This window comes from Mus musculus, chromosome 9 (assembly GCF_000001635.26).
Source record: "Mus musculus strain C57BL/6J chromosome 9, GRCm38.p6 C57BL/6J".
Taxonomy (NCBI): domain Eukaryota; kingdom Metazoa; phylum Chordata; class Mammalia; order Rodentia; family Muridae; genus Mus; species Mus musculus.
Window position 1 is genome coordinate 103,275,526 of NC_000075.6, and position 14,047 is coordinate 103,289,572.

At 47.3% G+C, this 14,047-nt stretch overlaps 1 protein-coding gene across 2 annotated transcripts in view; it reads right to left on the reverse strand.

Annotated features, from left to right (window-relative positions):
- Positions 1-12,772, reverse strand: part of 1300017J02Rik (RIKEN cDNA 1300017J02 gene) — a 37,775-nt gene extending 25,003 nt beyond the window's left edge. Inside the window, exons 1-5 of one of the 2 annotated variants that reach the window (NM_027918.2) lie at positions 12,656-12,772; positions 6,970-7,142; positions 5,510-5,618; positions 3,848-4,009; positions 1,931-2,078 (exon numbers count right to left, since the gene is read on the reverse strand). In NM_027918.2, coding sequence (NP_082194.1) covers positions 1,931-2,078; positions 3,848-4,009; positions 5,510-5,618; positions 6,970-7,142; positions 12,656-12,698 — 635 coding nt within the window. In that variant the 5' untranslated portion in view covers positions 12,699-12,772. Of the gene's footprint in view, positions 1-1,930; positions 2,079-3,847; positions 4,010-5,509; positions 5,619-6,969; positions 7,143-12,655 lie in introns of those variants that run through there. The other variant, XM_006511835.4, reaches the window with a different exon arrangement.
- Between the last annotated feature and the right edge of the window lie 1,275 nt (positions 12,773-14,047).

Here is a 14,047-nt window from a genome sequence, read left to right on the forward strand (position 1 = left end):
CTGAGAGGCTTCATCCGGCAGTGGACGGAGGGATGCTGATTGACAGACCCACAGCCAAACATCAGATGGAGTTTGGGAAGTCTTGTGGAAGACTGGAATATAGATGGCACCACAAGAAGACCTACAAAGTCAACTAACCTGGGTCCCTGGAAGCTCACAGAGACTGAAGAGTATGCAGGGGCTGGACCTAGGACACTCACACATTTGTAGGAGATGTGCAACTTGGGCTTCATGTGGGTCCCCTAACGAATGAAACAGGGGCTGTCTCTGTCTCTGTCACCTGCCATTGGATCCCCTTCCCCCTACCTAGTGTTGGGCCTCAGTGGGAGAGGATATGCTTAGTCCTGTTAGGACTAGATATTCTAGGGTGGGGCTTCCCTTCCCCTCCTCTGAGGATAAAGGGAGGGGTAATTGGGTGAGGGATTTGTAAGGGTGGGACTGGGAGGACAGGAGGGGGGCTATGATTGGGATGTAAAGTGAATAAAAATAAATAAATTAGGAAAAGAAAAAATAAAGGCATCAGATGCTCTCAGTGACAGGGAGACCTCTTTTGCAGAAAATAGCAGACAGAAAATAACCCTTCCCCAAGCCTCTGAATGCAGTGTTTGAACAGCAACAACAACACGACTTTGCTTCCAACACTTGAGAGGCAGAGGCAGGGGATCTTTGTGAGCTTGAGGCCAGCCTAGTCCATAAAGGGAGTTACAGGACAGCCAGGACTGTTACACCAAGAAACCCTGTCTCAAAAAACAGTAATGAAAATAAAACAACAACAACAACAAAAAACCCCAAACAAACAAAAACCTGTCAGATAACCTCAAAACCCTGCTTTGGTTTGAGTCACCTTCTACAGAGAATGAAAAAACACAGGTAAAATGCCAAAGGTGGTTCGCTGGGAGACTCCTGAGGCCTGTGTCTATGGACCTCGGTCTCCAGAAAAGAGATAAGTCTGACCCCTTGGCACTTCTGTTACCATGGGGCATGTCATGGCCCCAGCTTTGGGGAGACAATAAGGTCTCCCACAAAGAAGATAGTTCCTCAGGATGGTTAGAAACAGGGGTAGGCCACGGGAGGGACTCTGCACCCTGATGCTCATGCCATCTAGATGCCAGGAGTATGTCCTGTTCTACCCTATGCCTTCGTCTCTCTTCGATGGCTGATATTGGTTGTCAACTAGACTGGATCAGATAACATAGGAGACAAGCACAGGTCGTATCTTCGAGTGTGTTTCTAGGTTAATTAAGGTGGGAAGACACACCTTGAATGTGGGTGGTGTTACTCTATGGGCTAGAGCTTGGCAATGAATAAAAAGGAGAAAGTGAGCAGAGACCAGCATCCCCCACCCACTCCTGGTAACCAGTTAGCTCCTGCTCCCAGTGAACACCAGCATCCCCCATTCCTGGTAACCAGCTAGCTCCTGCCCCTGCCCCTGCTCCCACTGAGCGCCAGCATCCCCCACTCCAGGTAACCTGCTAGCTCCTGCTCCCGCCACCACACCTTTCCCATCATGAAGGATGGTATCCTCCCAAACAGTGAGCTGAAATAAACTCTCACAAGTCGCTTCTTGTCAGGCATTTAGTCACAGAAAGAAGAAAAGTAACTAAGAGACTGGAGAGATGACTCAGCAGTCTTCCAGAGGTCCTGGGGTCAATTCCGAGCATTCGCATGGCAGCCCACAACTGTCTGTAACTCCAGTTCCAGGGATTCAACACCCTCACACAGACAGACGTGCAGACAACCACAAATACACATAGTTTGATTATTTATGTAAAGTATTATATAACATATAATATAAATTCTTTTTAATAATTTATTAATTTTTAGTAAATTAATAATCTGATAATAAATTAATTTCATAAATACTTTTTTTTTTTAAAAAGAGAAAAGTCACTAAGAGACCCCCTTGTTCCAGAGCAAAGGTTTCACTTACTTTAAGGCTCCCCAGGAGCCAAAGTATGGTTCCCGGGAGGAGCAGGCACACTTGTCTGTCCCCTTCCCCGCACACAGTTGGCACAGGCTGGGGAACATCTTTCCATCCGCACAGGGCACACAGCTGCTGGAGAAGAACGTGGCTGCCGCTGCTCAACACAGAGACAAGGCCCCAGGGTGTGAGCTGGCTCAAGGCTCCAGGTTACGCATGTTTGTGGGGGAGTGCCCTATGGGAGAGCCTAAGTCTGTGGACATCTCCCAGGCCTGCTTCTAAGAAGGGAAAGAATGTGCAGGGAGCCTGCCTTAGGTAGTCGGCAGTGCCCACGTCAGAATGAATGGATGCATGGCCCAGGGTCCTGTGTGTTTGAGAATCACACTCAGGTGAGCCCAGGGCTCAAGCCCATGAAAATGCTTGCCGGCTTGTCTGCTGTAAGGTGTGGGAACTGCTGACCCACGTGAAGACAAGACGTGACCCTGTTAATTCACCAACCCCTTACAGGGCCAGACAGAACACTGAAGACCCTGTGCAGATCGTCCACCACCCAGTAGCCTTGTCTCCCTGCATGAAGCTCACCCACTTCATCCCTTCTGTGCACAGAGACTATGATGCCTCATGGGATCCCTTTGGTGGTGGGGCATGGGGGTATTTGGTAGATGCTGCTGGTGAGTCAGGAGAGGAGCAAGCCAGTAGCCTAGCTGCCCAGGGAGACGTCCACGGGTATCTGCCACCAAGGCAAGGCTGTTCCACTTCACCAGACTCCAGCAGACCCACAGAGTCACCTGTCCCTCTCTGTTAAAACACGAGTACTGGGGGCTAGAGAGGTGGCTCAGTGGTTAAGGGCACTCACTGCCTGCTCTCCCAGAGGTCCTGCGTTCAGTTCCCAGCAACCACATGGAGGCTCACAACCATCTGTAATAGGATCTGATGACCTCTTCTGGCATGCACATGTACATGCAGATACAGTGTACTCATAGACATAAAAATACACAAATCTTTAAAACAAACAAACAAACAAAAACCCCCAGAATATCCATGAATACTACATTGTCAGCTCAGAAAGGGTACCACTTTTGCAGAGTGTAGGATCTGGTAATCATCTTCAAGGGTTGAACAGGTCTGGGCTCACTGTGGCTCATTCTAAATGCTCGAGAAGCCTGGGGTATCCAGAGATGTCCTAGCATCGACCAGTCCCACTGTCCTTGCCCATGCCCCAAGCCCTCGAATGAATACTTGGAAACCCGAGGGGCTGGTGAAGTTTCTGGGAGTCCCCAGAGACCCTTCCTGGGAGGCTTGGAGGGAGATGACCTTCCTTGGGGACTTTCAAGGCTACCCTTGCCAAGACAAACTGCTGCAATTCCCAGGGAAGAAGAGACTGACGGCCCAGCAAAAGAGAAGCACCTCTATTGAGAGATGACTCTGCCAGCTATGTGATGCTAGTGCATACTCTTACTCCATCTTGGAGAACATAAAGCATGACATGTTCGTCAGGGAGTGAGCGATGGTTAACATGCATTATCAACTGGATTTGGAATCACCATGGAAACACATATCTGGGTGTGTGTCTATGAAGATGTTTCCAGAAAAGTTTAACTAATGAGGGAAGAGCTACCCTGAACATGGGTGTGTCCCCACTGATGGAATTGGGTCCTGGGTTAAATGAGAGAGAGAGAGAGAGAGAGAGAGAGAGAGAGAGAGAGAGAGAGAGAGAGAGAGAGAGCGCTCCTGCTATCATGAGTTCCCCACTGAGATGGACTGTTCCCTCAGACTTCGGGCCCTTCCTTCCTGAAGGTGCTTTTGTCGGGTATGTTTCACAGCAGCAAGACAAATGACTGACCCATTGTGGAACCCCAACATAACCCATTTAGACCATCCAGTGCAGGAGCCCCACTTAAGGGCACCCAGCCCCAGGTGTCTCACCTGTTTCCCGAGAGCCAGAAGGAAGCAGGGTGCTGAGGGGAACGTACCACCCAGCAGACCAGCCCAGGCCAGTATGGCAGGACTTCTTGCCCCGGAGCTGGTTCAGTTGGAAGCCTGTTCCCTTCTTTGCCATGGCCACAACATAATAATGGGTTTTTGGATCTGTAGTGGAGCAGAGAGAAAGAGAAGGCAAAAATGAAGTGTGTCATTACAACCAACCTTCCAGGGCATTCTCAATGCGGACCATCAGAGGACCCTGGGCCCAGCACCACTCCCTAGAAAGAAGTGTGGGGGGTGGGGTGGGGTGGGGAATGAAAAAATGCCTTTTTCTGGCAGGAAGAGAGAACTGATCCTTCCAAGGCAATAAATTAATATCACAGATGCTCTCTGACTTACAAGCTAGACTTGTGAGGCTTTTACTTTATGGTCAATGCAGATGACAGTAGCATCCTTTGAATTTTCAGTTTGGTCTTTCGAATGCATGCTGTGCCCCTCCTCTGAAGCTGGACAGAGATGTTAAACCATGGTGTGTGTAGTTAGCCGTGGGATCACCACGGGAACAAACACTCATCCGCAGCACTGCGGATAGGCTATTAGCCAGACCAGCTGTACTGAAAGCATTGGGCTTATAATATTTAGTTTCTGCAAGTCATTGTAAGTCTGCAAAGCCTCCAATGCTTCATTTCAGGACTCGTGGGGGTTCCAGGGACCCCCAAGCTTTAGTCCCAGTCATTGCACTGTTGCTGTCTCTATGTGGACTTCTCTTCCTTTTGTGGTTCTCTGCTTACAGCTCAGGCACATAGTAAAGTTGTGAGAAGAAAGACGGAGAGTGTTCGTGGACTACCAGACTGAGCCGGGCTGTGCTTTCACAGGCTGATAGAAATAATGGACGCGAGGTGAATCTCCCCTCATTCACTCCCCCAGAGCTTCTTTTCATACCACCTGTGCCATATAAGGCCTACAGGAAGCAACAAAAAGAAGAGCCTTGTGGATCCTCAGAAATGGTATCTTATTGTCACAACCCTAGAGGTGTGTGATAGGCTCTAGATAACGTTCCTCTGGGGATGTTAACTGTCCCACAGACTATAGAACCAAGGATATGTCTGTCCATCAGGATTCATAAAAGCTACAGCTTCCTGTGGAGAAATGTCCCAAACCCTGCGGGTCAGTGAACAACACTGCCAATCGGAAGAGCTCTGGGGACTTGGTACCCGTAACGTTGGCATGATGCTTCCTTTACACCATTGTCTTGGCTAGATTTGCAACCATGTAGGAGACACATCTCTGAGTGTCGTTAAGGGTTTTCAAAGAGGTTTCACTGAGAAGGGAAGAGTCACCCCTTGAATGTGGGTAGCACCATTCCTGGGATGAATAGAAATGAGAAGAGAGTGGACCGAGCATCAGTCCCCCTCGCTTTCTCCCTGCTTCCTGACTACAGATGCAATGTGACCAGCTGCCTCGCGCTCCTTGGCATTGCCCTTCCCACAGTGGTGGACTGTATCCTTTAAAACCGTGAGCCAAGATAGACCTTCCCTTCCTGAAGTTTCTTTTGTTAGGCAGTTTGTTACGGCAACAAGAAAAGTAACCGCCACTCTTGGCAAAGCCCCCCCCCCCCAACCATGGTGGCCATCACGCCACACCAGTGATACTGGGAGAACACACCATCTTTTGATCCATAGTATTCTGCCATGATAGGTTTCAGGCTGTGGTGAGGCAGGTCAGCTTCAGCCACCAAAGCTCCGTCAACAGTCACAGCATCTACTTTATTGGCCTGAAAGACAAGGGACCAGACATGAATGAGACTCATCACCCCTGGCGAAGACTCTGCTAGTGTCTTTCCCGGGACTCTGATGCCACAGACTCTTCCATAGCTCAGACTTCCTTCCTCTCATTCTTTTTTGTTTTCCTAGGTTGTCAATATCCATTATTTTTTTAAAAGATTTATTTATTTATTTATTTCATGTATGTGGGTACACTGTCACTGTCTTCAGACACAGCAGAAGAGGGCATTGGATCCCCATTACAGATAATTGTGAGCCACCATGTGGTTGCTGGGAATTGAATTCAGGACCTCATAAAATAAAAATAAATACGTACATAAAAGAAAGACAGAAGGACGGAAGAAGATTTGGAGCAACATGAATGGACTTGACATGAGCTCCAGCCCTCTCTGAGGCTCCAGTTCATGGCGGCTTTTCTCCACTTCGCACATCCTCCCTTCCTGAGTCCTTCCCCTTTAGGGTCCAGCATCAGATGAAAAAGGCAAGTCTTAGACAGTTTAACCTGCTCTGCAACTGCATAAGGACAACTAGCAAATATAATTTATATTTATAGCTATAAATCCATCTCTGCTTACTCTCCCACTTGTCTGCCTCTGTCTCTGTCTCTGTGTCTCTCATACACACTCATACACATGCACACACACGTATGCATATTAAACAAAGGCAAATTTCATGTTAAGAAAAAAAAAACAAGTTTAGCTGGGTAGTGGTGGTACACACCTTTAATCCCTGCACTCGGGAAGCAAAGGCAGGCATATAGTTCAAGACCAGCCTTGTTAAAAGAACAAAAGCAACAACAACAACACCCCAGCTTTTTGTACTTAATATTAAAACTCCACCAGGTATGGTGGTCTACACCTTGAGTCCCAGTGCCTGGGACAGAGGAACGGGGACACTTTGAGTTCTGGAAAAGCCTGGTCTGCATAGAGAAAGTTTCTTGTTTCATTTTGAGTCTTTTTTTTTTAATTTTTAAAATTTTTATTTCATATGCATTGGTGTTTTGCCTGTAAGAGGGTGACAGATCCTCTGGAACTGGAGTTACAGACAGTTTTGAGCTGCCATATGGGTTCTGGGAATTGAACCCTGGTCCTCCGGGATAACAGCCAGGGCTCTAAACTGCTAAGCCCAGTACTTTTGAGTCTTTATAGATTCTCTTGATGCAGTTTTAGGTTTTGCTGTGTCATGGCTACATTGCTAAGTTTGAACCCTGTATTAGTTGTTTGATTAAGATGATGACTTTTCCGACAGACGAGCACTGAACAGCTGTGTTCTCCCCAGCTCTGTAAAATACAGGAAAAGGACAGCCTTTCTTCAGCTTTCTTTCACACAGCAGTGACTTACCGAGATGTCCCGGATGCACTCAGGGTGAGACATTTTCCTTACACAGGTAACAGCTGGGCCACCTGCAGGAAGGACTTTCTTCATATTGTCACGGAAACTAGAACACTTAGTGGCCTCATGATCTGACACAACGCACCATCGTATGGTCTTCTCAGGAAGAGCCAGGCACAGCCCTAGGGGAGAGACACAAGAGGTGTCAGGGACCCACAGCACTTACCTTCCTCTGCTGGCAGAAAGGAATCAAACACAAGACAAGGAGCTAAGTGGCCTGGACCGATGGCACAGAGAGATGGTGTCACCGTTAAGTCTGCATTCAACTCTTCTGGAGAACCCAAGTTCAGTTCCCAGCCCCTGAGTCACAGCTTACAACCTCCTGTAACTCCAGTGCTGAGGAACTGGACATTATCTTCTGGCCTCTGTTGTGGATACCTCAATTATATGCACAACCCCCCCACAAACACACACACTATGTGTGTAATTAAAAATATCTTAATACTAAAAAATAGAGCCAACTGTGTGTCATCCACACACTGAATTAGCTGTGTTCCTTGAGGGAATTCTCAGGGCCCTTTTTTTCTGACTCTCTCCAGATATATTAAAGTCCCCCAAGTCAGGCGTGGTGGCGCAAGCCTTTAATCCCAGCACTTGGGAGGCAGAGGCAGGCGAATTTCTGAGTTCGAGGTCATCCTGGTCTACAGAGTGAGTTCCAGGACAGCCAGGGCTATACAGAGAAACCCTGTCTCGAAAAACCAAAACCCAAACAAACAAACAAACATCCCCCAAAAGATAACCACAGAATTAGCAATATGACACAGCATTTTCACTCCTAAATATATATTTAAAAATTGACAACAGGAACTCAAACAAATACACAGATATTCACAGCAAAACTTTCTTTTTTTTTTTTTCAATAACTAAAAGAAAAACATTCAGGGCTAAAGGTTAAAAATGCTAGCTGCTGGGCTGGTGAGATGGCTCAGTGGGTTAGAGCACCCGACTGCTCTTCCGATGGTCCAGAGTTCAAATCCCAGCAACCACATGGTGGCTCACAACCATCCGTAACAAGATCTGACTCCCTCTTCTGGAGTGTCTGAAGACAGCTACAGTGTACTTACATATAATAAATAAATAAATCTTTAAAAAAAAAAAATGCTAGCTGCTCTTCCAGAAGTCCTGAGTTCAATTCCCAGTAACGACATGGTGGCTCACAACCATCTATATGGGATCTGATTCCCTTTTCTGGGTTTGTGTGTGTGAAGACAGATCATTCATACACATTAAAGTAAGTAAATAAATAAGTAAACATTAAAAAAAACCATCAAGTGTGCATTAAAGGGAGAGTAGATAGGTACCATCATGCTTTAAGTCCTGAATGAACCTCAAAAACAGCAAGTGAAAGAAACAAACAAAAACCCTCAACATATAGTTACTAATAGGACCCAATAATTTTAGATATTTATACAAAAGAAACAAAACCACGTATCCTCTCAAAGATGGGCCCACTACTGTGCATGGCAGTTATTCATAAAAGCCTCTCACTAGCCGGGTGTGGTGGCGCACACCTTTAATCCCAGCACTCGGGAGGCAGAGGCAGGCGGGTTTCTGAGTTCGAGGCCAGCCTGCTCTACAAAGTGAGTCCCAGGGCAGCCAGGGCTACACAGAGAAACCCTGTCTCGAAAAACCAAAACAAAACAAAACAAAAGTCCTCAGGGGACATGTGACCAACTAAAGTTGCCTTCAGCACAGTGATACAGGGTTTGGCCATTGAGAGAGTGAATGTGGTATATGCCACCTGGATAAATCTCCAAACAACTATGCCAAGTGACAGAAGCCGCTGGGACTGTGGAGGTGGCTCAGTAGATAAGGAGCTGCCTGGACTCAGGAGGCAGAGACCCGGATCTTGTTTAGCTAGACTAGCAGAGTTGATGAGCTTCTGGCTCAGTGAGAGACCCGGTTTCAGCCGCTAAAATGGACCCAGTGTCAATTGCCAGCCTTCGCACAAACTCACACAAGTACAGTGTGTGTGCACACGAGGACACCCACATGTGATTGAATGTATGAATGTAGCACACATAAATGGGGAGAGGGCAGTGGGGAAGGAGAGGGGAAGGGAGGGAGGGAAGGAGGGAGAGAGAGAGAACTCCCAGTTCTGTGAAGTAGACCCCTTGGAACCATTACAGCCCCTCCACCATTGAGGGCTTTATCCCCGCTGTCTACAGCAATTGAGAAGGTTTCAAGGAATGGGTCATTCAAATACCTATGAGTTATTGATGTTTATTGATGTTTATTGTCTATGTATGGAAACTGCCCTTACCTGTGATCTCCCCTGCTTCCAATGGGGTCCAAGCCAGACTCCTCACATGGCGGTGCACAGCTAGATCTACTGGAATCCCTGCTCAAGACTTCAAGGTTGTGGCCCTTACCTGCACTCATTATGGATTCTTGATTCTGAGAGCCATAGAAATCATTCTAAAATCCAAGTGTAACTAACAGCCCTACCTGCTCTCCCACTCAAAGCCCAATTCTTTCCTCCAACAGGCCTCTGTATTGTTGGTGGGAAGGAGGGAGTGGCTACTTGTGTTACTGACAATTTTTCCCCCCAGAAATTCCAGGTTCACTTTGGTTTGAGTATTGCACACTTGCATCCAAATTAATAACTTATTTAATTCCACTTCTTGCTTAATAATTACAATCTAATGCGGGGGTGGCGTGGTGAGAAGGAGGAGAGAAAGGAAGAGGAGGAGAAGGAGATGGAAGAAGAAGAGGAAAAGAAGAAGGGGAAGAGGAAGAGGGAAAAAAAAGAAGGAGAAGTCAGTAGTCCAGGTCGTGGAGATGGCAGAGGGTAAGGGTGCTTGTTGCCCAACCTGATGACCTGAGTTTGACCCCAGACCCCATAAGATGTAAGGAGAAAACCAACTCCAAAAGTCTTCTCCTGCAGAGCACATACACACAGACAGAGCACACAATAAAGACATAAATGGAAAACACAGAGAAGCCAAACCTACAGGGATGTGTGCTTACACTCCAGATGTGTGAGCCTAGGAGGCAGGGTGTTTGCAGGGGTGAGGTGGGGGTGGCCGAGAAAGGAGGAGGGGCAATTTGAAAAAGTTAAAAATGTTCTTTATCTCGATTATGGAGGGGGGTCACGTTAGCCGAACTGTATATATCCTTTAAATGAGTGTAGTTTATCGTATGCAAACAATGTGTCAATATTCTGGGGGAACACTGCTGAGCCACTTCAAGTCTCAGAACAAAGCGGCTTTGGCCTCAAAGCAGGCTGGGCTCAGAGCAAGTCACTACTGCCTGTGAACGGGACTACTGCTCTATGACAAAGACTTCATCATAACACGCCCTAGCTAAAAATGATAGATGGATGTCACGTTAGGACTGGTAGGTTTTACTGAGCCATTTCTAAGTCACAGCAAGATCATCCTAACCTCAAGGTCAACCTGTTGATAACCATAAGCCTCAACTGCCGCCATTGCTGGAGGACTGCCTACATAGAAACACACACATACACAGACACACAGACACACACAGACACACACACAGACACACACACACACTCAAGCAAGTACACATGGAGGACTGCCTACATAGAAACACACACAATACACAGACACACAGACACACACAGACACACACACACTCAAGCAAGTACACATGGAGGACTGCCTACATAGAAACACACACAATACACAGACACACAGACACACACACACACACACTCAAGCAAGTACACATGGAGGACTGCCTACATAGAAACACACACATACACACACACAGACACATACACACACACACACACACACACACACACACACACACACACACACACACACACTCAAGCAAGCACACATGCACCCCTCCCCAGTTCTTACAAAGTTTCTGTTTAAACTGTTTCTACTGCCTACTGGTTGTGCCACAGTGTAGCTAATTCTCTACTACTGCTTCCTTCTGTCTTTGGTGAATTCATTCCCTGCCTGAGCATCACAGCTCTGTCACCACTGTCCTGGCTTGGCAAATAGAAATATTTTAAAAAGAGGACGTGTACAGACAAGCTAAGGGTGGGTGGAGTCTGATAACATCAACAAGGTCATCAATAGCATGCCCCCACTAGCCTCCTGACAGACACAGGAAGAGGTCTGAGCACGCTCTGACCTTTTCAGGAGGAAGAGAAAGGCTGCTGGTGGCCTCCAGTCACTCACTGAATGGAGAAAGTTCCTGGACCCCAGAAGAAACCGTTGGCTTGGCTCTTGACTTTTGCAAGTTTTTAGGATATGTAACCCTCAGTTACGTGTTTCCTATTTAAGCTGCTTTGGCTGGGGTTTTTTGTTGTTGTTGGTAGTGGTGGTTTGGGGTTTTGTTTTGTTTTTTGTCATTTGACACCACAAGTATTCTTATTGGACTGGAACACTGAGTTTTGAGGAATGAAGGTTCCAGACTCCGGCCTGGTCTGGTAGCCCGGAGAAAGGTCGTGAAGAAACGAAGCCCGGAGGGGCCTTTAGTCTCTGACATGTAAACATGAAGCCTGTTGGGAAAATGAACTTCTGGTCTGTGTCTGACATTGCTGGCAATGGTGGCGGAACGCTATTTAGCAGAACACTGGCTCAGTTCAGGGGAATTCTGAAAGAGATCAGGCAGCTGCATTCTGAGAGCGAATGACCCTCTGGGTGGCTACAGATGGCACTGCTGGGCAGAAGAGGCAGACATATACTGTGCACCATTGCCGGGCTCTGGCCACCCTAGGTATTATTTACCACGGTCTCAGATCAGACAAAGCTAAAGGGAGGAGGATCCAACCGTGGTTGAGACAGGAAGAGCTCTTCACAGTGCATGAGTTCTTCCCTGGAGCCTGTTCTCCCTACCCACGAAAGGGCTTCTTGTATTTGTGAGCGTAGAACTCTGCCTGCCTCTGGCTGTGTTAGCTCATTTCTCCAGCAACTGTGTGTTTGTTGGGTAAACATAACTTTTTTTAAAAAAAAGTTAACATTGTGTGGAAGCCACATGGGGGTCAGAGGACAGATTTCTTTTCTTTTTTTTTTTTTTTTTTGGTTTTTTTAAATTTTTATTTTATGTGCTATACTTATTATTACTACAGAGGACAGATTTCAAGAGTGGATTTCCTCTTCTACCATTTGGTCCTGGAGGTCATATGTCGTCAATCACAACATCAGCCCCTTTACCTACCAAAGCAGTGAAACAAGTTGTGGGGTTTTTTTGTTTGTTTATTTGTTTTGTTTTGTTTTTTTTATTTTCCTCTCCTATCTCTCATATATTGCTGCAATTTCCCCTCCTTCCTCTGAGTCCCTCTTCACATCCCCTGTCACCAACTACGTCTCCATTTTCCTTCAGAAAAGGGCAGGCCTCCCAGGGATATCAACCAAACGCGACATAACAAGTTACAAAAAGACTAGGCACCTCCCTGGTATTAAGGAGGATGTGGCAGGAAAAGGGTCCCAAAAGCAAGCAAAAGAGTCAGCGACAATCCACTATGACCGCCTCAGTGAGGGCAAAGGACAGCCGGGGGACTGCGTGGCAGGTGAATTCCAGTCCAAAGTGATTACTCTTCTCTAGGCTCATAGTCTATCCAACCACATTTGATCCCTGAAGTGTATGGTCAGCAAATGACACCTGGTCCCCTCCCCAGAGGGCCGGCCCCCTGCCTGGCTCTCAGCACACTCACCTAGGGTCCCCAAGCATAGAAGGGCGCAGATGAGCAGCCTCATTTTCAACTGTGGAACTGCGTTCTGCTTGCTCTCCCCCAGCCTAGGTGCACTTTACCCAGAAGGCAGTGTTGACTGATGAATCTGCCTACTGGGAAAGGTTCTTCAGCCCCAGTCCGGGCTGGTCGCCACTGCCACACCCTCCATGCCTTCCTTATCTGGCCAAGCAGATACTCAGGCGGCTAGGGACACTATTTTTTCTCTCTCTGTCCCCGGTTCGGTCCCTGGGTGGAAACGGTGCTTCTCCGGGAAAGCCGGCGCGCACATGCATAAGACCTTAACACAATTTTCTTTTGGAAATTCTCACTTCTCACTAAGGACTCTAAGTTGACTAAGCTGAGGTCCTCCCGCTGTCCTGCGACCCCAGTGGAGCTATCTCTTCTGTGACACAGCCCATAGTTTCTCCTCTATCTCCCCACCCCCACCCCCACCCCCACTCCACACCACACGCACCAGTGTTGCTTGTCCCAGCTGTGTAAGGCCTGGCTCAGGCACAGATCTGACATGCAGAGTTTCTCGCTCACCCGGCTGCAGCCCTGTCCGAAAGGCTGTGCGACCTCTGCCTAGAAAAAGTCTGGTAATTTTAAATAAAACTCGAAGAACTTCTAATTAAAATATAGTAGTAGGTGTACAACAAACCCTGCTAGCACAGTGTAATAATTATCACTAAGAGGACTCCGGTAGAGCCAGTCCACATCCAGGAGGCCGAATCCCTGCAGAGCTTCTCCCACATAGGTGGCCCCTACATGGAACAGAAACGGAAGTCTGCTAACTTCAGGACTCCACAGAGATGAAAACTTACAGCGCAGAGCCTGGCTTCTCTCACCCAAGTTTAAATTGGTATGATTTATCTATGCAGAGGTGTGTGGTTGCCCACCAGCTATCAGTGTGGCCTATTGTTTCATATCATGTGAATGAAGAATATTTCATCTCTCACCCTGATTGACAATTGTAGTACCGATTCCATCCTTACAGACAGTGCCGCTAGGAACAGAAATTTCATTTCATTTTATATACATTACTAGGATCTAAAACTAAATAAAAAAAAGCAGGGCCTGGTATGGAAGTACAGGCCTGAAACCCCAGCATTTGGGAAGTGGGGACAGTGGGATTAGGAGTTCGAGGTTTCAACTACGTGCCCTATTGGAGACTTCCCTAGGCTAGAGACCTTGTCTCGAAAACCAAGCATGTAGGGCTGGAGAGATGGCTCAGCGGTTAAGAGCAAGTGCTGCTCTTCCAGAGGACCAGAGTTCAATTCTGGCACCCATGTTGGACGGCTCACAACTAACTACCTGTAACTCCAGCGACAGGGGGACCTGACACCCCTGGACTCCAGCTACAGGTCATCTGGC